The 22654-nt window shown below is 36.2% G+C and overlaps 3 protein-coding genes and 1 long non-coding RNA gene across 5 annotated transcripts in view; 3 read left to right on the top strand and 1 right to left on the bottom strand.

The window, feature by feature from the left end:
• Positions 1-180: 180 nt before the first annotated feature.
• Positions 181-5305, top strand: LOC109167577 (probable polyamine oxidase 4). Of its 2 annotated transcripts, XM_019316614.1 has the most exons (9): positions 181-718; positions 1647-1762; positions 1858-1946; positions 2164-2277; positions 2720-2807; positions 2910-3098; positions 3738-3835; positions 4279-4708; positions 4800-5305. In XM_019316614.1, exons 1-9 carry the CDS (start codon positions 670-672, stop codon positions 5112-5114), a joined length of 1488 nt encoding a protein of 495 aa, XP_019172159.1. In that variant the 5' UTR covers positions 181-669; the 3' UTR covers positions 5115-5305. The 2 variants fall into 2 exon arrangements, with proteins under 2 accessions (XP_019172159.1, XP_019172160.1); XM_019316615.1 differs by lacking the exon at positions 2164-2277.
• Positions 5306-10875: 5570 nt separating this feature from the next.
• On the top strand, positions 10876-11376 carry LOC109167509. Its single transcript, XM_019316531.1, has one exon. It carries the CDS (start codon positions 10876-10878, stop codon positions 11374-11376), a length of 501 nt encoding a protein of 166 aa, XP_019172076.1.
• A 3429-nt stretch (positions 11377-14805) lies between these two features.
• Positions 14806-19573, top strand: LOC109167685 (ras-related protein RHN1). Its single transcript, XM_019316775.1, has 7 exons — positions 14806-15088; positions 15213-15290; positions 15408-15575; positions 16367-16415; positions 16621-16694; positions 16805-16898; positions 19169-19573. Exons 1-7 carry the CDS (start codon positions 15050-15052, stop codon positions 19267-19269), a joined length of 603 nt encoding a protein of 200 aa, XP_019172320.1. The 5' UTR covers positions 14806-15049; the 3' UTR covers positions 19270-19573.
• Positions 17725-22654, bottom strand: part of LOC109167686 — a 19452-nt gene continuing 14522 nt past the window's right edge. Inside the window, exons 2-3 of the long non-coding RNA XR_002051895.1 lie at positions 21257-21259; positions 17725-18783 (exon numbers count right to left, since the gene is read on the bottom strand). This is a non-coding gene — a long non-coding RNA (uncharacterized LOC109167686). The remainder of the gene's footprint in view (positions 18784-21256; positions 21260-22654) is intronic.

The raw sequence follows: 22654 nt of genomic DNA, 5'->3' as shown, positions 1-22654 counted from the left end.
CTATATATCCACAATTTCATAACTATATATCCACAATAATGCTATTACTGAGAGTCGAACCTGATTTTTTTTTTATAAGTGGGACGCGCGTTTTTAATCAAAACGACGTCGTTTTGAACCGTATGCACCATGCGCATGGTACATTCCGTTGCACTGCATAACTATTGATGATGCCCATGTTTCGCTCTATATATTAGCGATCGCCGCCCCTCCACGCCTCCACACCAAGCGTTTGTTCGATTAGAGCGGCGGTCCAATTGCATTTTGCGGTGCGGCTCTCAGAGAGAGAGAGAGGGGAAAGAAATACAGAGACGCAGACGATCTTTGGAAGAAGTATCATCGTGAAATCGATCTATGCAAACGGGGAAAAACGCAGCGGCGATCGTGGGAATCAGGAGACGGTTAATCGTAGGAGGTGCACCTGATTATGAGCTGGTTTGATAAGTTGCGCTGCTCTTCTAATCTCAGCCGCGTCATTGCCGGCCTTCTCATATTCATCCTTTTTCATTCCTTTCAATTAGTCTCCAATTTCTTGCTTCCTATACACCCGTAAACTCCACCACCACCAAAACGTAATTCTTAGTTTTTTGTGAGTCCGAAACTCAAAATTTCGCGGATCGTATCGAATTCAACACATCGGTTTTGTCGGCTCGCTGCACGGAAATTTTCATGGATATCAAAGATGATGATTCCAGCTCAAATACAAATTTCTTCAATGGTTAGTATGACAGTTTTATATGCCAAATTTCAATTTCCGGCTTAGCCGTAGAAATGAATGATATTTTTAAGTGGACGTTCTGAATCATTGTTATTAGTTGTAAATTAGATGCATTTGTTATATACTACTGGTTATAATTACCGTAATTGTTAGTCGGAGTAGTTATGTTTAATAAAATCCAATTAATTGGTATTCGCGCATACTTGTTCCACTGTGATTGCTTAGAAAGCACATATAAATTTCAGAATTTTTGAATGCTATAAATGGAAGGAATTACTGGGTGTGAAATTTACCTTTATGCTTTATTTGAAAAATCAAAATTGTCCAGCTAATGCCTGCCAGATGAAAGTGCACTGTTACAATTTGCTGGTTGTATTTGGTAGTGTTTGCGAAGGTGGGGGGAAGGAATTCTGTCTGTGTTTAGTTGCAAAACTGTTACATGGGTGTCTAATTTCATGGTCCTGGGAGGGGATCATAGTTCTCATTATAGATCATGATCATCATAGTTTTTTATCTTAGCATCTTAATGTCTAAAATTGAGACCGGCACTTGATTATATTCTACCACTGCATGTGTCTTTCTGGTAGTGACTGAGAAACATGAGAAATACAATAATCTCTGCATCCTGTTTTGAAGTGTCTAACCAGCCATGAAATCCTACCTGTTTGTTTCTCAACCAATCAACTCTTGTCTTCCTTATGAGTGCAAAGTTTCCCTTTTATCTGCATGTCTGATGTATTATATTATATTTATGTTCATGGTTGGGTGATCTCTACTTTTAGAGATAAATCATGGAAGACCAAATGTATGACTTTGTTCTTATTAGTTACTCGTCAATACCAAGGTTGCTTATGGTCTGCTGTGCTTTTACATCTATTTTGTAAAGAGTTTCATTCTTTTTTCTGATGTATTGCTGTTTGGTTGATAGGTACATTTACCTCCCACATTGGCAGGCAATATAATTCTTCTCCATCTGTAATTGTAATTGGTGGAGGTATTTCAGGCTTAGCGGCTGCACGTGTCCTCCAGAATGCATCTTTCAAGGTAGGTTGAATTCATTTATCTTATCCTCATTGGCTGGAAACTTACTTTATTTGGATCAATTTCACTGTAACAAAGGCTATATGGTATTGTACTAGGTGATATTGCTGGAATCAAGAGATAGAATTGGTGGGCGTATTCAAACTGACTACTCCTTTGGTTGCCCTGTTGACATGGGAGCATCATGGTAAGTGTTTCTATTTCAGAAGTTTTGTCCAGAATGCACTTTTCTGCATCTTTACATGTAGGTTCAATGAGCTTGGTTATATAACTACTATTTGATTTAGTTAGAAACAATAAATACTGGATATTTTGTGTTCTGGTGTGCTCCTTTTTATAATTGTTGGCCTCAATATTTTATTATATGATAGATCACTACCTTAAGAAAGCATATTTTGTTTCAGGCTACATGGTGTTTGCAATGAGAATCCTTTGGCTCCAATGATAAGGCGCTTGGGCCTCAACTTATATCGTACTAGTGGTGACAACTCTGTACTGTATGACCATGATCTTGAGAGGTAACTTACCTTTCACCAGATCATCTAAAAATCAAGATCAGTATATCATTAATACACTATGGTATCAGTGCATCACTTATGCACTTGTGGATCATCTCAGTCAAAGTTACATTGACATTTAATTATTATTATTATTATTATTATTTACTTTTTTGGTGATTCAGTATCAGTTTTCTTACTTGAGAAAGTACTCTTTAGTTGCTATACGCATAGGGTGGCTTAAGCGTAACAGATTGATACAGTAGCTCTCTGAGCTAAGATTTGGTTTAGGTCTGGAACAGATTTCAGAGTGATACTGGGAAACATGATTATGGAATTGAGAATTAATCTTGCTTCATCTTTAACTTAGTTTTTACACCTTAGGTTATTTGCACACTTGCACCACTATTTTAGTCTGCTACACATATAATCCAATGTCTGATATATATGATAATATTTGCAGTTTTATGCTCTTTGGTATTGATGGCAAGCAAGTTCCTCAACGGACAGTTGTTGAAGTTGGAGATGCATTTAGAAAAATTCTCAAAGAGGTATGCTTTCCTTGAATTATTATTTCCATTTTTTACTTTCATAATCTTCCCTGTGCTGCTTTCTTAGATTAATTGTGATAATCCATTTTTTGGCTCCTATAGACTGAGAAAGTGAGGGATGAACATAGTCAAGACATGTCAGTTCAGCAAGCAATATCAATCGTACTGGGCAGATATCCAGAACTGAGGCAATATGGACTTGCCGACGAAGTGCTGCAGTGGTACATATGCAGAATGGAAGCATGGTTTGCTGCAGATGCAAACTCAATATCTCTGAAGACTTGGGATCAGGCAAGTTACTGTAAATTGTTTATTTTTTATTATATTACAATATGATGATTGTATCCCAAATTGAGGTAGTTCCATAGAGTCTAAAATTCATGATTAGTTGGCAGAAAGGCCAAACTTCTCTCAGCCTCACACTATTTAAACCTATGGGTCCATAGTTGTTGAGATGTTAGCCTGTTTTGTCAAATAGCCCTGGCTATTATGACCACCTTTTGGTGCAACACTTGAGATAAAGGAGGATGGAATTTTGTTAGGAATCAATTTGGAAGCTTGCTTATTTGCTTCTGCAGTGCTGTTTTTATTTTGAGTTTTGTTTTGTTTCTTTTCCTTTCTTTTTCCTTTTTTTCTTTCTACCATTTTTGTTACACTTTTTTCCTTTCGGTAAAGTTTATATAACCTTCTCGAGGAAATAAAAAATCTAGGAGTGAGTGAATATTAATCCAGATTTCAGAATATTCATAATTTATACATGTATGCCTGTTAAGTATAAAGTATGTCTTCTATTGCCAATGCTAGCTAGCTTTTGATTAAGTGCTTACAAATTCCATGTGCAGAAAAGAGTATGGGATACACAATATATTTTCAATAAATATGATTAGTCCTGCATGAGTGCTTATATGATAAATGGTTCATTATGTGCAGGAGAATGTACTTTCTGGTGGTCATGGACTAATGGTTCAAGGTTATTACCCTGTAATACAGGCTTTGGCTAAAGACATTGATATCCGTTTGAATCACAGGTATGCCTACATAATGCAGTTGTGTCTTTCTCTTTGGCCTGTTCATAGGTTTTGCTTGTTGTATTGAGTTCCAATAGTGGTTTGTATTACTCATCTAATTTTTCTTTCTTTTCGTCACATCTTCTCTTCTTCTACTGTTTAATATATTTTAAGGTCTATTTATGATGTACTTTGAAGTCCTCTGCCCTACTTACTATCCTCCTCCTACCTGCTTCCTCAAAATATTAATCAATAGAAAGGAAAACCAAATGATGAACTCAAAGTAGTTAGGATATTAGCTATCTTTTTATGTTGAGATTTAACTTGTTATCTAAAAATATTGAATTGCCAGTGAATGTGATACGTTAAGTAATGTTATCTATGCATTTTTTATTAGCAACGGTATGCATTGAATTTTCATTGATAGTCAGTGGTAATATTTTCTTTGTGTGTGCCATTACCAGGGTTTTAAGGATTATGAATGGGTATAATAAGGTAATGGTATCAGTTGAGGGTGGGAGAAATTTCATAGCAGATGCTGCTATTGTAACTGTACCCCTCGGGGTCCTCAAAGCAAATTTGATTGATTTTGAGCCAAAACTGCCTGAATGGAAGGTTTCTGCAATAAGGGATCTTGGTATGGGCAATGAAAATAAAATTGCTCTGCGGTTTGACACTGTCTTTTGGCCAAATGTGGAATTGTTAGGTGTAGTTGCACCCACTTCTTATGCCTGCGGTTATTTTCTCAATCTTCACAAGGCAACAGGACATCCTGTCCTTGTGTATATGGCTGCTGGAAGCCTAGCCTATGACCTTGAGAAGCTATCAGATGAGGGTGCAGTGAAGTTTGCAATGTTGCATCTGAAGAAGATGTTTCCCAATGCAACTGAACCTGTAAGTAATTATTATTACTATTATCTTTGTTCACTGCACTTGTATTCTTATTCTCACTTGAATTATTCTTTGGTTTTGATTACATATGCAGGTCCAGTATCTTGTTTCACGCTGGGGAACAGATCCCGATTCCCTCGGATGTTATTCATATGATGTAGTTGGTAAGCCAACAGATGTATACGACAGGCTCCGAGCTCCCTTAGGAAATCTTTTCTTTGGAGGTGAAGCTGTTAGCATGGAGCATCAAGGATCTGTTCACGGTGCCTATTCAGCCGGACTCATGGCTGCAGATAACTGTCGCCGCCATCTTATCAAGAGACTTGGAAGTCTGGAAATGATGCAGGTGGTCTCATCCAGGGAAGAAATTCTTGAAAATGCAGTTCCTCTCCAGATCTCTAGGATGTGAGATGGTTTCTATAATTCTATTTATCTTATCTATCTATTAAATAATAAAAGTATTGCTGTAGTATTTTAGTTTGGGGTCTCTAAACATTTACTTCAAGATGTTGCCTGGAATTCCATATATCATAGCTGTTTGCAATATAAACTCCCTTAGCTTTTTCTATCCTTAATATATGGTCTTCCTTTCTTGATCCATCTTTAGCTTTTCTAGATGACATTCTTTATTTGAAATTTCACAATAGTTGGCGATGATATGGATTGTGATCTTTTTCTTATGTGTACTCACTCATATGGAACCAAAATGCAGAGTAAAAATAAAGCTCATGTTAAGCGGTTAAACAATAATATCTAAAGACTTTATATGTGTATATAAATTATTTCCCTAATGTATGGTGTTAAAGATATATTCATTATAAATAATTAGGGTGTTTTTGAAAATTTGGAAAATTAGTTATTTTTTAAAAAATAGTTTCATTTTCGGTGTTCGATTGTAGTTAAGAAAATTGTTTTGGTGTGTTTGATTCATTTTTTGAAAAATGAGTAGTTGTATAATTAAATATTTTAATTTTTTATTTAAAATATAAAAATATTTATTAGTAATATTAAAAAGGAATAAGGGTCAAATAGGCCATCCAACTGCACACAATAATTCAATTAGGCCACTGAACCTTAAAAACTAACAATTGGGTCCCTAAACTAACCAATTTCAAACAATTCTTCCAATTTGAAGGTTTCCAACAGGTCAACAGGTCATCCTTCCAAATTAATTATTTTTTAAAAATAAATTTTTAAAATTAATTATTTAAATTTAAAAAAAATATTTAAAAAACAAAAAAAAAAAAAAAAAAAAAAAAAAAAACTGGACTGGCCGGAGACAAGGTATGTTTTTTTTTAAACAAAATTTAAAATTAATTATTTTTTAAAATTTATTTTTTAAAAAAATAATTAATTTGAGAGGATGACCTGTTGACCTGTTGGAAACCTTGAAATTGGAAGAATTGTTTGAAATTGATTAGTTTAGGGACCTAATTGTTGGGTTTTTAGGTTCAGTGGCCTAATTGCATTATCCTGTGCAGTTCAATGGCCTATTTGACCCTTATTCCTATTAAAAATAATGTTATTTATTATTTTTTTTTTAAAAAACCTCTGGTTCCTACTAGAAACCAAACTCGTCGGTGTTGTGCTTGGTCTGTGGAAAATGAATTTCGTCAAATTTTGACAGAAATCATTTTCTTTCAAAACAGCCATATTTTATCAAGTTAATGGAAAATAATTTCTGTTGACTTAATTTTTCAGGGCACATCTAAATATTGGAAACTTAGAAAATGATTTGTAGAAATCATTTTTCGGGTTCCTAAACACACCCTAAAATTAATAGATTAAGAGTCGGAAACACGAAAAATGATCCATTTTTGTTGAAAGTCAAGTTTTTGTTTGGCTCATTTTTTAAAAACATGACTATAATAGCATGTTTGGTTCATGGATTTGGTCAGAAATGGAATAACATTCCTGTGAATAGACCTATTACAAGTAAAATGTATTACAAGCTGCAGTTTCATATAGTGCACCTAACAAGTAAAATGTATTATATAATAAGTGCAAGTAAAATTTACACTGAGCATCAATACTAAGTACACCTAACGTTATAATTAGTTGCACCTAAAGTTATAATTAGTTGTTACGTGCACTTGTAAGTGAAAATAAGTGCACTTGTAACTGAAAATAGGTGCACTTGTAAGTGATTTACTTGCACTTTTTACTTGCAAAGGTGTACCGGCCGGCCACTTGCACTTATAACACATTTACTTGCACCAAAGTTCGAGTTATTTACAAAAATTCTACCGCGAAATTTTTTTAAAATTACACCTAATTCGTTGATTTGGACGCGTTAACAACTTAAATGGTTCTTATTTCTCTCATGTGTACTTGTTCTCATTAGAGCGTGCGCATATATATATATATATATATATATATATATATATATATATATATATATATATATATATATATATATAGCATTAGAATGGCGCACCTTAAGTACAACACAAATCACACACCTTAAGAAGGAAACTCACGCACATTAAGTTTCAACAACTACTCACATTAAGCACAAAATCCATGCACTTTAAGCACAAAACCCACGCACCTTAAAGGCTCGTTTAGTTCGCGGAAAATATTTTAAGGGAAATGGAATTGAAATTTCATGAAAAAACAATTACTAGGAAGATGAATTTCATTGTTTGGTTAGTGGAAAAAAAATTACTGGGAATACTAATTCTATTGTTTGGTTACATTTTGAATTGTAAGTAATAACGAGTATAAAGACCTATATGCCCCTATAAATTAATAAGAGTAATATAATTAAGAAAGAAAACAATGATAAAATAGTCAAACTATATCACTTTTTCTTCACAGCTTCCATAGAAAACAAAATCCTTGGTCTTGTTTTCCTCAAATTTGAGGAATTCATTTTCCCAACACCAAAAAACAACATTTTCCTCCACATAAAGAAAAATATTTTCCTTTGGAAAACATTTTCCATGAACCAAACATTCCGTAAGTTTCAACAACAACTCACATTAAGCACACAAACCACGCACCTTAAACACAAAATCTATGTACCTTAAGCACAAAAACACGCACCTTAAATTTGACATAGGTGCAAAAATTTCGAAATTACCACCACGTTTTTTTTTTATTTTATTTTAAATTTTGGTAATCTTGGACGTTGATTTAAGCAAGATCAATGACTCTCCTTTCACCTCGCACCTGTGCGCACCAACCACATTTGAACCTATATATATATATATATATATATATATATATATATATATATATATATATATATATATATATATATATATATATATATATATATATATATATATATATATATATATATATATATATATGGAAAAAGTGTCAAATTGGCCCCCTAAGTCGAATGGATAGTGCAATTGGGTCCCCTAAGTGAAAAAAAGCTCCATTCAGGTCCCCTAAACCTATAAAATTGTTCAATTAAGTCAAAGTTGACTTGTTTATCAGGTTAAATGCATACGGTGTTGACACGTGTCCTTATTTTATTTTTTATTAAAAATATTATTTATTATAAATTAATTAAAATAATAATAATAATTTAAAAAAAACAGTCGCCCGCTGTCCACGCCAGACAGCCGGTGGCTGTCTTCCTTCCTCAAGGATAGCTGTAGCCGTCTGGCCACGACTGTTTAAGGAAGACGGCCGTAGCCGTCTTCTAGATCTTGACGAGGACTACGGCCTTCACTACCACCCTCGTTCTAGACGAAGGGGACTGGAAAGGCTGTCTTCCTTAGACGGCTGTGACCGGACGACCACTACTGTTTTTTTTTTTTAAAATTATTATTATTTTAATTAATTTATAACAAATAATATTTTTAATAAAAAAATAAAATAAAGATACGTGTCAACACCGTATGCATTTAACCTGATAAACAAGTTAACTTGGACTTAATTGAACAATTTTACAAGTTTAGGGGACCTAAATAAAGCTTTTTTCACTTAGGGGATCCAATTGCACTATCCACTCGACTTAGGGGGCCAATTTGACACTTTTTCCATATATATATATATATATATATATATATATATATATATATATATATATATATATATATATATATATATATATAGAATTACATTCATGTAAAAACAGGGCTTAAAATGCAAACGTGTGGACATTTCTGGATCGTTGGATTTTGGATATCTAAGGTTGTGATTAGTTTTTATGTTTTTGTGTGCTGTGTCCGCCTGTGTGCACTGTCGTTCATCGACGTGTGCACACTGGCCCAAATACTGTGGATTCACACATACATACTACGGATGTGTGCACACCCACATTTAGGTGTGTGCACTATCGTCCACAGATGTGTGCACTCTCGCATTTAGGTGTGTGCACGGTATATGTCCACATGTTTGTATTTTAAGGGTGTTTGCATGTGAATGCAACCCTCTCTCTCTCTCTATATATATATATATATATATATATATATATATATATATATATATATAGTATTTGGAATTCTTCTAGGGAATTTAGTTCCAAGGTTGTCATTTTGAACCGTAATCCAAATCTCTCTCGGGGCTTGGTCAAAAGTTCTAAGACCTAATCAGTGTGAGAGGGCTTGTTTCGCTAGAGCATCGGAAACTTTGTTTTTCTCCCGGTAAATGTGACAAAACTCAACATCAACAAAATCATTAAATGCTGTGAGGCATCTCTTAGTAATATTGTTCCATTGTTCACGTGTTTTGGCATTACCCCGTAAAATATCAATCGTAGTTTTGGAATCGCACTCAATAATGAGTCTTCGCACCCCAAATTCGTTGGCCATTCGCATCCCTTGAAGCACCGCCCAGGCCTCAGCTTCTTCAATTGAGCAGTAACCAATGTTGTAGATAAAGCCCTTGTGCCATTGTCCGAGATAATCCCGTAAGACGCCTCCACAACCTACCATGCCACTGACACCCTTATAGTTGCCATCAACGTTTAGTTTCATCCATCCCATATTTGGCTTTTTTTACGAGTCCACTGAAGGCGATGCATGCCTATCCGGAATCCACTTCTTTGCAAAGGCAACATTGATCTTAGCCTCATTTCGCTCAATCCACTCGATTTTATTGTTTGATACGGCCCAACCTAACTTACATTTTAATTGGTTATTGATAAATGTAATATTTTTTTTTACATCGATTGGAGGGGGCTACCCCAAAATATACTGGAAGACTATACTGCCTCTGCCATGCCTCTTGGCTTAGGTACACCAATGAAATCATCTATGAAAGTCGACTCAACAAAGGGCGGAGGGCGAAGGAATTATACTATAATGGAAGGCTATACTGCCTCTGCCGTGCTGTAGAACGGCGATTCTCTCGAAATTTTAGGCGGTCGATCACCGCCTAGCGTCTAATCGGCGCCTATGCACGATTTTTACAACATTGATTTTAGAAAAGCCCTACAAAAATTTTGATACGGACACACTTACAACATCATACAAAGATTTTAACTTAAGTTCTCTAATGATCAGAAGGGGTTTCGGGTTTGGGAGTTGCGCAGATTAATATTGCTGCTGTTGTGGTTGAGGGGGAGGAGAGGGGTTTGAGGGTGGATCCGAAGCGGAGGAGGGGACCGGGAGGTGAGGTGGTGAGCGAGGTGAGGGCTATGCAGATGGAAACGGAGTATGACAGTTTGGTGGGACCTGGGGACCAGGCCCACCGTTCTCAATGAGTACCCTATTTTGGAACTGTCGTGGCTTGGGCAATCCACGGACAGTTCAGGAGGTGGTGGACTTAGTGTCCAAGAAGAAGCCCGAGTTCGTGTTTTTGATGGAAACTATGGTAGATAGGAGTCATGCCGAGAGACTACGAGTGAAACTGGGTTTTGAGGGTTGCTTTGCGGCTGATAGTGACGGTCAGAGAGGTGGTTTGTGTTTTTTATGGGCCAAGAATAATGGTGCACGTTTGATTAAATATTCGACTAATCACATTGATCTTGAGATTTCTTTGCCTGATAAGCCGCTGTGGAGGTTGACGTGTTATTATGGATATGCACAGAGGGATAGGAGGAGGGCTGCATGGGATTTTCTACGATCTCTCAAGGGGGTATCTGACCTTCATTGGGTGGTTTTGGGAGATTTCAACGATTTATTGATGCAGTCGGATAAGAGAGGGAGGTTGCCACATCCTGTTGGTTTGATTGAGGGGTTGTTGAAGCTCTGGATAACTGTGGTTTGATGACACTGCCTATGATTGGATACCCTTACATGTGGGAGCGTGGGAAAGGGACTGCTCGCTGGGTGGAGGAGCGCTTGGATAGAGTGGTGGCGAATATTGACTGGCTGCAGGGCAATGATAGGGCGAGGGTCTTTAATATTCAAACTGACTCGTCAGATCATACTGCGCTGTTTCTGGATATAGGAGGGGTGGATCATGTGTTGAGGCCCCGGGGTTTCCGGTTTGAGAATGCATGGCTACTGGATGGTGGTTGCAGGGAGGTGGTGGAAAGGGAGTGGTCTAATACTCCAGGTTTGGCGTTACAGGCCAGGCTTGGTGTGTGTGGCTTGGGTTTGAGGAGGTGGGGTGGTGATCGCCATCATAAGTATGGGAAACGGGTTGAAGGTATAAAGAAGGAGATGAATGGTTTACGGGGTAGTCGTGATCCTGTTTCTTTGGCTCGGTTTAGGCAGCTTGATGAGCAGTTGAGTGTGGTGCTAGCTCAGGAGGAGGCTTTCTAAAGGCAACGTGCTAAGCAGCACTGGCTTCAGGGAGCTAACAAGAATACGAAGTTTTTTCACAAGTATGCCACATACCGGAAGAAGAAGAATGTGATCCAGAGACTGAAGGATGATGGTGGTGTTTGGAGAGAGGGCAGTGCCTTGGACTCAGTGGTTACAGACTATTATAAGCAAATTTTTACCTCGGGGGGAGTCCAGGGAGTTTTAATGTGGAAACCTTGCAGTCTCGTGTAACCAGAGAGCAGAATGATGATTTGCTGCGTCCCTTTGAGCCGGAAGAGGTGCGGAGTTCTTTATTCTCTATGGGTAAGGATAAATCTCCAGGACCGGATGGCATGCACCCGGGCTTCTATCAGGCCTTCTGGGATGTCATTGGTAAGGATGTTTCTGATTTCGTGCTTAATTGTTTATCTGAGGAGTCTTTTCCTGCAAATTTGAATGATGCTAATATAGTATTGATCCCAAAAAAATGCTCCCCTGTATCTGGGGCTGATTTAAGGCCAATAGCTTTGTGCAATGTGCTGTATAAGATAATGGCGAAAATGATTGCTAATCGTATGAAACCATTGCTTGAGGGTATGATTTCTGTTTCGCAAAGTGCTTTATTACCTGGTAGGTTGATCTCAGATAATATACTTATTGCGTCTGAGGTTGGCCATTATTTGAGGAGGAAACAGTTGGGGCAGGTTGGGTGGGCGGCCTTAAAACTTGATATGGCGAAGGCATATGACATGATGGAGTGGCCTTTTGTGCAGCAGATGTTGACTGGCTTGGGTTTTGATGAAAGATGGGTACAGCTGTTGATGTTGTGTGTGCAGTCAGTACGGTACAGGGTGCTGGTCAATGGGAAATCTACAGAGGAAATAGTGCCCACGAAGGGGCTGAGACAAGGAGATCCATCGTCTCCTTATTTGTTTATAATTTGTGCTGAGGGCTTATCATTGTTGTTGCAGGACTCTCAGGCTAAAGGGTTCTTACATGGTTGTAGAGTGGCTAGGGGGCACCATCTATCTCGCATCTGTTTTTTGCAGATGATAGCTTACTATTCTTTAAGGCTAATTTGCAGGAAGCTCTGGAGGTAAAGAAATGTCTGGGAATTTATGAGGCTTTCTCTGGGCAGGCGGTTAACTTTCAGAAATCAAGCATTACGTTTAGTCGTAATACACAGGTGGAGGTAAGGGACCAGGTTGCGAATTCCTTGGGGGTGGGCCAAGCTGATGAAGTTAATTTGGGAAATATCTTGGATTGCCTTCTGTTGTAGGCCGAAATAGGAGTGCAATATTCGCATATGTTGAGCAGAAGTTGAGACAGAGGTTCGGTTCATGGAACAAGAGGCTGCTATCTAAAGCAGGGAAAGAGGTGCTTCTAAAGAGTGTAGCACAGGCAATGCCTACCTACACAATGAGCATTTATTTACTCCCTATGACTTTGTGTAATGCTCTAGAAAGGTTGATGAACAGGTACTGGTGGGGTCACAGTAGCTCACAGGGCAGTATTCACTGGATGTCCTGGGACCAAATGTGTGTGCCTAAGAAGTTTGGAGGTATGGGTTTTAAACGTTTACATGAGTTTAATATTGCACTGTTAGCCAAGCAGGGATGGCGGCTCTTAACCAATCCAGAGTCCCTTGTGGCTCGTGTATTTAAAGCTAGGTATTATCCTACTTCTTCGTTTTATGAAACCACAATTGGTGGAAACCCGAGTTATGCGTGTAGAAGTATTTTTGCAGGTAAGACATTACTAAAAGTTCGGTTGCAGGCGGAGAATTGGTAATGGAAGGACCACTAGGGTTTTAAATCATCCGTGGCTACCTGTTGCTATTGATCCCTATGTAGCCACGACCCACCCAGGTCTGGGGCAGGAGCTTCTGGTTTCAGACTTGATTGATAATGCCACCAATGGGTGGAATAATGAACTGCTGGATGAGTTGTTTGCCCCACGAGATGTTTTGTTGATTAAGCAGCTCCTTGTTAGTTTGGATTGTGATGATGATTGGTTTTGGGACAGGGATCTGAGGGGTTGCTACTCGGTTAAAGATGGTTACAGAAGGTTGGGAGAGGTAAATGGCCCATGCTTGCCAGTATGGGGTAATGTGTGGAGTTTACAGGTCCCCCCAAGATGGAGAATTTTTATGTGAAGAGCTTTGTCTGACATTCTGCCCACCCTTGATAATTTAATTAATAGAAGAGTTGAGTTGATTAATATTTGCCCAGTATGTGGCATGGAGGAGGAAACTATCATGCATATTTTATGTTCTTGTTCTTTTGCTTCACAAGTGTGGAATTTTTCTCAACTGCTTATCCCTTCTTTTGACGGCAGGAGTTTTAGGCAATGGACAGATCTATGGCTTGGCAACTCGCTCACTTATAGTTCAGAGGCTCAGGGGAGGATATGTGGTTTGTTATACGACATTTAGATTGCCAGGAATGAGGCGGTTTGGGATGGTTGTTTGCCAATGCCATGTGTGGTGGTCAGGAGGTTCACAACGAAGTGGATTTCATGGACTGCAGCTGATCAGCATCGAAGTACCACGCGTGTAGCGCATGCACCTCCGGGCCCGGCTTCAGTATTAGATGATGGTGTGATTTGTCCTGTAGATGCGGGCTTTCACGGTCCAAATCATGCACCGGCTTATGGTTTTATAGTGCACATGGATGGAACCTTTGTGGCGGCAGGGAATGGTCCTCTTATTTGCCCATATGACCCCCTCTTGGCGGGAGCAATGGCTTTGTGTGAGGCTTTATCATGGCTAATGGATAATGGCTACTCAAGGATTTCAGTGGGCTCCGATAGTCTTGTTTTAGTTTCTAGTCTTAAACATGCAAGTTCGTTTCGTACTTATTTTGGTTATGTTTTGCTAGCTTGCAATCGTTTGTTATCTTCTATGACTAGTTCATCAGTTATTCATGTTCGTAGGGATGATTTACAGGCTGCCCATGTTATGGCTAAGCATGTAACTGCCTCTTTGGCACATTCTCTTTGGAGGGATATTCCTCCTTCTTTTCTTGAGCCTGGAATGACTAATGCAATATAAGTTTGTTGACTTTCAAAAAAGTTCTCTAATGATCTTTCAAAGATTTGTAAACTTGAATGAGAATACTATAGTGCATTGTCATTTAATCGATAAACATAAATTTTCCTTTGCTCTTTGCTAATCTCATACGCTTTGGTTAGTTTAGGTATATGGTTCTTATCCCCTCTCTTTGAGTGAACAAAATAAAAATCACGCTTCAATATTATTAGTCTAGTAAATGAAAAAACTCGATTAAAACTTATTTTTCAGTAAATGAGTAAATGTTCACAAACATTAGAATTTGAGTTAGACACCAAAATACATGAATTATCAGAAAAAAAAAAAAAAAACATAAAAAAGGGAGCCGGTAAAACCAGTAAACTAATATGGGCCCAAGCGAAGGGGTGGAAGATGGAGAACTCGAAATTGTGCTTTTGGGTTGTTTGACTGTTTCTCGTCCCCTTCCGACACGCAATCGACAACTCCATTGCACCTTTCTTGTTTTTTCTGTTTAGACAACTCCATTGCACCTTTCTCTTCTTCCTTCTTCCGTTTTCTCCAACACGCCTCTAACCTTCTGCCATTAGAACTCCATTTTAATTTTCTCAGAATTCTTAAATATACTCCCTATCTCTTTATTTGCTTCATCTCTTCCTTCCGATGGCGTCCAGCGGTCACAGTAATCTCAATGCAAAACTCGTAAGTCAATTACATGCATGAGCTCTGTCTCTATGTGTATGTGTACATAACACACACTTATATGTAGCAGGCAGCATAATTTTATTACGATTCTCGTTTTTAAAATCTCGAATCTGATCGGTAGGTATTGTTGGGTGACATGGGAACTGGAAAATCCAGCCTTGTGCTACGATTCGTCAAGGGACAGTTTCTCGAATTTCAGGTGATTTTGCTTTCTAGGGTTTGCGGAATATTGGATTCTCTGTTTCATTTTTTCTTCTGGAATGATGATAATTGGTACGGGGGGATTGTTGGTGATGAGAACGGCGATTGTTTGCAGGAATCGACGATCGGTGCGGCGTTCTTCTCGTCTACAGTGGCGGTGAACAACAACACAGTGAAGTTCGAGATCTGGGACACGGCTGGCCAGGAGAGATACCACAGCTTGGCCCCGATGTACTACAGAGGTGCTGCTGCTGCAATTATCGTCTTTGACATTACTAGCACGGTATTGTTTTGTTTCTCCAATATGGAAAATGATAATGCATCTTTTATTTTCAAGTTGAGCTGTTTCCACTTTTGAGCTAGTATGAACTATGAAGCATTGCAAGTTTTGGCAACTCAGGTTGGAGCTGTTTCCAAGTTTTAATTAGCTAAACTTGATTGTATATTCATACACCGGTGAATAGGAGTGTTGCACTTGTGTGTCTTTACAGATAATTTTGTATAAATATAATGTTTCATTGCAAGAGTTGAAGATTTAAGTCAGGATGAGAGAGAATGTTAGACAGGGAGAGGTTTGTTGGAGTTGATGGTGTATAGACGCAGGAAAAGCTTTAGTGTGAAAACTGTTGTATCCGGGACTCACTAACAGGTATTTGTGAAGTTCCTGGCTCAAATGATTCTCGCATCAGACTATCAGAGGAACCAGTATGCCGATCATGTTTTCTTACAAGACTAGAGCTTGCTTGTTACATTGGTATTGTGATTATTTTACTGTGTGCACGAGTGAGGGAAAAGTAGTAACCTCACCGTATATATTTAGTGAGGCAGGAGGCTTTTTCTTTTCTTCTCGGGGTGGGAGAGTGGTTGAGTAAACAATTGCTTTATTGCCCACACTGAATACTGCTGCTTCTTTATCCATGTTGTTCCTGGTTTGAACAATTGATTTTATTCCCATTAGGGCATTAGGCATGATAATGTGATTTTTGACATAAGGTATGCTTTTGGATAAGTTTGAATATGTTAATTTCATGATTTTGCTGATTAAGTAGTGTTTTAATTGTTGCTTGTATATAGGATTCTTTCGCACGCGCAAAGAAGTGGGTCCAGGAATTGCAGAAGCAAGGTGCTTAGCACAAACTTAGGATAATTTTTGTTTGTTCCTTTGGTATTTTACTGTTTAGCACTCCATCTTATATGCAAATAGGTTCCGCAAAATGTTTTATCCTTAAAGAAGAGTTTAATCCTAAAATAAGATATTAATTTTGTTTATTGCAAAATACATATAGGCAGTTGAAAAAGGAAGTTATTTGACGTTTCAACACTTGCAGGTAATCCCAACATGGTTATGGCACTTGCTGGAAACAAGGCTGATCTGGAAGATAAGAGGACCGTGACAGCAGATGTATGATTATCAGATTCTCGTATTTGCGTTGTATTCTGTTTGGAGTCTGTTGAATTTCATTTTCTCTGTGCTGTAGTTTTCCTGTTGGTGAACAGTGAGTTGTTTTGCAGGAGGCACGAGTGTATGCAGAGGAAAATGGTCTTTTCTTTATGGAAACTTCTGCAAAAACTGCTCTTAATGTCAACGATATTTTCTATGAAATAGGTAATATTTTTTATATTGGTTCTTGCCTTAATTCTCTCGACTCTGTTATCATTTATGTGGAATAAGTACTACTTGTTGTTCCTTCCCTGACTTTATAAATGAAAATATGTTTCATGTGTAGTTGCAGCTTTTTTCTTTATTTGGCAATCCACTTGACACTGATAACAGTTATTTGGTTTATGAGTAATATTGGAAACCAACAATTCATCAAACATAATCTTACCTTGGACTCATTCTAAGTTTCCTCTTGCTTTGAATGTTTGGATATTGTGTTCTTGTGTGTGTAGTTCTTCAAGTTTTTGCTGAAATATAAGGTATTCAAGCCAATGTTATCAATGCTAGGGTAAGTTTGACTTTCATTAATGACATATATAGAAATTTCAAGGCAATCCTGAGATTAGAGGGTAGTTACTGTTCACTTTACATATCTGAACTTTTGATAGTGTTATTAAACTTGTTTTTGTTTGCATATGCTTGAGATTAGATGGTTGTTACTATTGAGTATTGACTTTACATGATGTCTCTAACTCTTTTTTATATGTCCACAAGTTTGTGGTACTGCACATAATTTGTTTGCCTAAAGCCCTAAACCTTAAGGAAGGAAAGTACTCTTTTATGCAAAAGATGCAAAATACTCTGTGCACTGTATTATAATATTGTCCGTGATACCTACATAGCTTTAGAAACCTTGCGGTGTTTCCCATCCCCACTGGGGCAAAGAATTATTTCACCATCCCCAGTCAAATGTATACAATTCTTCACATTAGAGTAGAAAAACAATTATGCAATTCCAATACCAAAAAAAAAAAAAAGAAAGAAAAAAAGAAGAAGAGTTAAGGTCTTTACATTAGAATGCATAAATTATGCAATTCAATCTTCATATGCGAAATAAGGGAACCTATAATTAATGAATTACCACAACTGAGTTACGAATCATACATACATGATACATCCTCAACACTTGCCCAAAATAATATTCAAACATTTCATACTAAAAGTGAATATGCTGTAGTTCACATATGCTTTGGTTTCAATTGTAGTTTTGCATTAAACTAATGGCATAAAGGAATCGGAACATCAGGTGCTATATACATAATATTTTAGTATAAATTTCAGGGATAGGGTGGGGTAGGGAGATCTCCCTGCCCCCATTCCCTGAATTTTATCCCGTCTCCATGGGGCTCAGGTGAAATTGCTATACCTGTCCGGCACTTTGTCTAACCTAGTGGTGGCGGAGCCTGAAAAAATGTTGGGCAGGGGTGAAGACTGAAGACGTACACTTAGAAACTATTGAACTACCTTAACTGGATTATTTTTCAAAAGTAGATTTCCTTTTGAAATATATTTTCATAAAACATATTTTGAATTTTAACGTTCCTCACAATTTAGCAACATATTTTTAGTATCCATATATCATCAATTCATCAATTTAAGTATGAAGTTGGGAACATTTGTCTATTTGTCTAACGATATTTAATCAATTCATCTAACAGCATTGATTAATTTGGCAAGTTGCAAGCATGTGTACATGTTCATCAATTCATAAATACATTATAAAATAACTAATAAATTAAACCAAATTTCAGAAACAAACTAATAATTTTTTACTTTCTATTCTTTAGTACTTATTTATAATTAAAAAATACATACATAATACTAGTAGTATTTTTTTAAAAATTCAGTGGGGCCAGTGCTGTGGCTCCGCCACTGTCTAAACTTAGGTGCTTGACTTTTCCTTGATGTTAACATACAAACCAAAAGAGTTCAAATATGGAGATCCTGGTAGTCGATTTCATCTTTAGACTTTCAAATTGTGGTCATTTATGAGAATGTGTTCCAGGATACAAACTTGTATACATAAATATGTGTGGAAAAATAGTGGAACCTAAATACTTGTATTAGTTGCTTCCTTAGCAAATTCTAGAAAACTTAAAGTTGGGTAGTGTAATACTGAATAAATGTTCTCTAGTTATGATATGAAACATACCAAACTTAACATAACTTTTGAATTTATCATTTATGATTATGTTGTTTTATATCCTGACATATGCTTGAAAAAAAAAAAATATAGTGAAAAGGGGACATTTGAATGTTTCTTTCTTCTTGTTTGAGAATTTTTTGGTTAATTTTTTTTTTTCCTACTTGCACATGCAAGTTAAGCAGATTTTCCTTTGACTTTCTTCTTTCACTTCACATAGCTTGTCTGTGTGTTTTCCTTATTGCTATTATATTCACCTTTTAACCAATCATTGGTTGTGTTTCTTCTACAGCTAAGCGGTTGCCTAGAGCTCAAACTGCTCAAAATCCATCAGGGATGGTTCTTGTAGACAGACCAGCAGAGGGAACCAGATCAGCATCATGCTGTGCATAAGTATTGTCTTCTGTTCACCTTATTCTGATTCCCTCCCTCCCTCCCCCCATATTCATTTAGATTTAGATATTTGCGTGTATGTGATGGCAATATTGCAGTGTTTGAAGACCATCTCTAATAGAGTAAGTTTTTTCAGGAAAAGTTAACTGTCCTTTTAGGTGCACAAAACCATACGTTCTGTAGTATTGTGTATAATAATTTTACTGGCATTGCTTATTCTTTTGGTCATCGGTTTGAACATATTCACTTAAGTTATTGACCGTGTATTTGAAGACTTCCCTATAAGTAAACATTTATGTAAATCTACTATTGGTGTGTCCCAGGAGATGAGAAATAGCAACCTAATGCTTTGAAGTAATCCATTAACAGCTCCACAACTCTCGAGCTACTAAAGGTTTGTTGATGGTCTTATAATGACCTTCATTCAATTGGAACACTTATCTTTCTCTGGGTTATTTTTAATTCCTCAGCTGTCCAAAACTTTCTCATTTCATGATTATGATCTGACTGCACAAATCAATGTTACCATTCTAAATGTGTGGTTTTTAAATCGAAAAAGGGAGATACTGATTCTTTAAGTTGAGAAAGTATAAAATAGATAAGATCTCTGAGGAGCACTCCCTCAATGGTATCGGCCAACAGCCAATTTTCTAATTTAAATAATTAATATAACATGCTAGTCAAAATTATTATACACTAATTGCTAATTCCCAAATAAGGCTTTGCATAAAAGTGCTGGTTCTGATCTATCAGTATCAAAGAAATACAATGAAAATTTTATATTTTTGTCAATATTTAGTTCCCTTGATTCAAAGTGCTTATTTGTTAGCCATTGATGTTTTTCTTATTTCAATTTTACTATAAATTGCTGATGAGTAATACTATATATACTTTCACTTTCTACTTAATTTTTTACTCTCTGTTTACTTAGTACATTTTGATTCATTAAAAAAAGCCACAGTTTTTAATCTTTTCTTTTCTTTTTTCCTCTAATAAAATCAATACACATAATGAGAGTTTTACTTATTTGGAGTCTATTTATTATTTTTCATTACTTATATGACAAATAAAAAATAGTAACAGTACATTGATATTAACCTGACGACCAAAAATGCTGATAAATTCATTATACTTCATGGACCATTGGAATAGAAATGTCATTTTCAAATTTGCTTTGTTCACGTGGTTTCCATATGGTTTTAACACAAATTATTGCAACAGTGTCTATGGGGTGGTCACGTCATAAAAATCATCTTTACTTTTTATCAAAAGGAGATTTGATTGAATTGATGGTAGGGTTGGTATGAAATTTGGAAATCTGAAAACTGTTTTTTAAAAAATAATTTTTGAAAAATGACTTGTTTTTTTTTTTTTTTTTTTTTTTTTTAAAATAATTTAATTTGTAATGTTTGTTTGAAGGTCATAAAATTATATTTTTTTATTTGGCTGAAAGTTAATAAATTATATTGTTTTCTACTTAGTAGGTGGTGGTGGTTGTGCTGTGGCGGCAGCGATGGAGGTAATAATAATATGAAAATTAGTTTAAAAAGATATGAGAAAAAGATAAATACTGAAAAATAAAGAATTAAAAAAATGTCTTCTACTAAAAATCTAGTAAGACATATTCTATCAAATTGAGTCTTTTTTTTCGTTGACCAACACGGAAAAATTCGAAAGTCTAAAGCATGAATCCTGATTTATCCATACCCTAATTAATGAAATTAATCAATTAATAGAATAATACAAGAAAAAATCAAGAGCTTCGAGCCAATAAAGACTGAGAAGAATGACTCAAGACTTTATTTGATTATTCTTACGAGCTCCATTGTCAAATTCGGACCTAACCATTAAGTAAGAAGCAATGGGAACGACGGAACCTGTGAATGAAAAAAATTCCATTGAAAAAAAAAAATATTAAAGATTCACTGGTTGGGATGGCGGAATGAGCCGGAGATCTATTTATCTATTCTGAGATCTGAGACGTTACGAGCTAGCCCTACAAGTGAAATAGAAATTGAAAGAGTAAATATTCGCCCGCGAAAACTTTTTTTTTTTTTTTTTTTTTTTTTTTTTTTTTAATTTTATTGCAAAATCAGTTTTTGGGAGTTTCAAACTGACCTTTAATGTTAAATCATTGGATTTAATTAGCAAAATATAAATATATAGGATAGGGATGAAAATTTCATAAAATAATTATACATTCAACAGTATTAGGCTTTTATATTGCACCCCCCAAAAAAAAGTATTAGGCTTTTATATAATGATGACAACGATAATATGATTTGTACACTAATTTTTACATTCTTTTATGTTAAGTATTTGAAAGATTATTTACTTAGATTTACTTTTAAGATTTACTAGTCACTACTCTTAATTTATGTCAGTGTTTTTAGTACATTACACTAAAAATATTATACTATTATTTTTATAAAATAAAATTAACCTTACATAGTTAAACTTATATATATATATATATATATATATATATATATATATATATATATATATATATGTGTGTGTGTGTGTGTGTGTGTTAAATGATACCATGATTATATTTACTCATTTATTATATTTAAAGTTCTTAATTTAAAAGTTCTTAATTTAACAATTATTAATCATACGACAATTATTACACTAATTATTAACTACACTTTTTGATGTTTAGTATACTAAATGTTAATGTTTAGTATACTAAATGTTATTTTTAATGCATGTATTGAAAATTCATTTTAAATAGTATATCAAATAATGCACATTGTGTATTCAAAAAAAAAAAAAAAATGCACATTGTCAATGACCTTGTGGTCTAGTGACATGAAGTGACTCTCCTAAATGGGAGGCCAAGAGTTTGAGTCCTAGTGGGGGCGGCATTGACTCTTTGTGCTTAAATTTTATTAGGAATGAGTAGTAAGAAACCCTAATTCTCTCAAAACCTCTCTTTCTGTCTCACGAACCTTGCTTCTTTTTTGGGCGTTTCTTCATTTGGTGGCCGCTAGCCTCTGGCCGAAGCTTTGAGCCTTTGACAGAGCTTTGTCTCTCGGCCGGCGGTCTCCTTTTTTTTTTTTTTTTTTTTTTTTTTTTTTAAGTTTCATAATAAAGTTCAGTGCCGATTCAGCCACCAACCCTTCAAGGAAGTTGCGGTAGTTCCAAAGATCTAAAGTTTAAGGATTCCGCCAGATCTGGATAAAGAAGTGGTTTGATTCCCGTGGATCCGTAAAATAAAGTTCAAGAGGTGTACTGCTGCTTCTCTCTTCTTTTGTGTTATGCTTTTTTCTGTGTTTTTCTCTCGTTTGTGTGATGAGTTTGTTTTCCTCTCGTTTCTTTTGGCGAGTTTGTTTTCCTCTAGTTGCTTTTGGCGAGTTCTTTTCTTCATAAGTGTGGAACA

The sequence above is a fragment of the Ipomoea nil genome, unplaced genomic scaffold, assembly GCF_001879475.1.
Source record: "Ipomoea nil cultivar Tokyo-kokei standard unplaced genomic scaffold, Asagao_1.1 scaffold3169, whole genome shotgun sequence".
Lineage (NCBI taxonomy): Eukaryota > Viridiplantae > Streptophyta > Magnoliopsida > Solanales > Convolvulaceae > Ipomoea > Ipomoea nil.
This window is presented reverse-complemented; position numbering and strand designations above follow the sequence as displayed.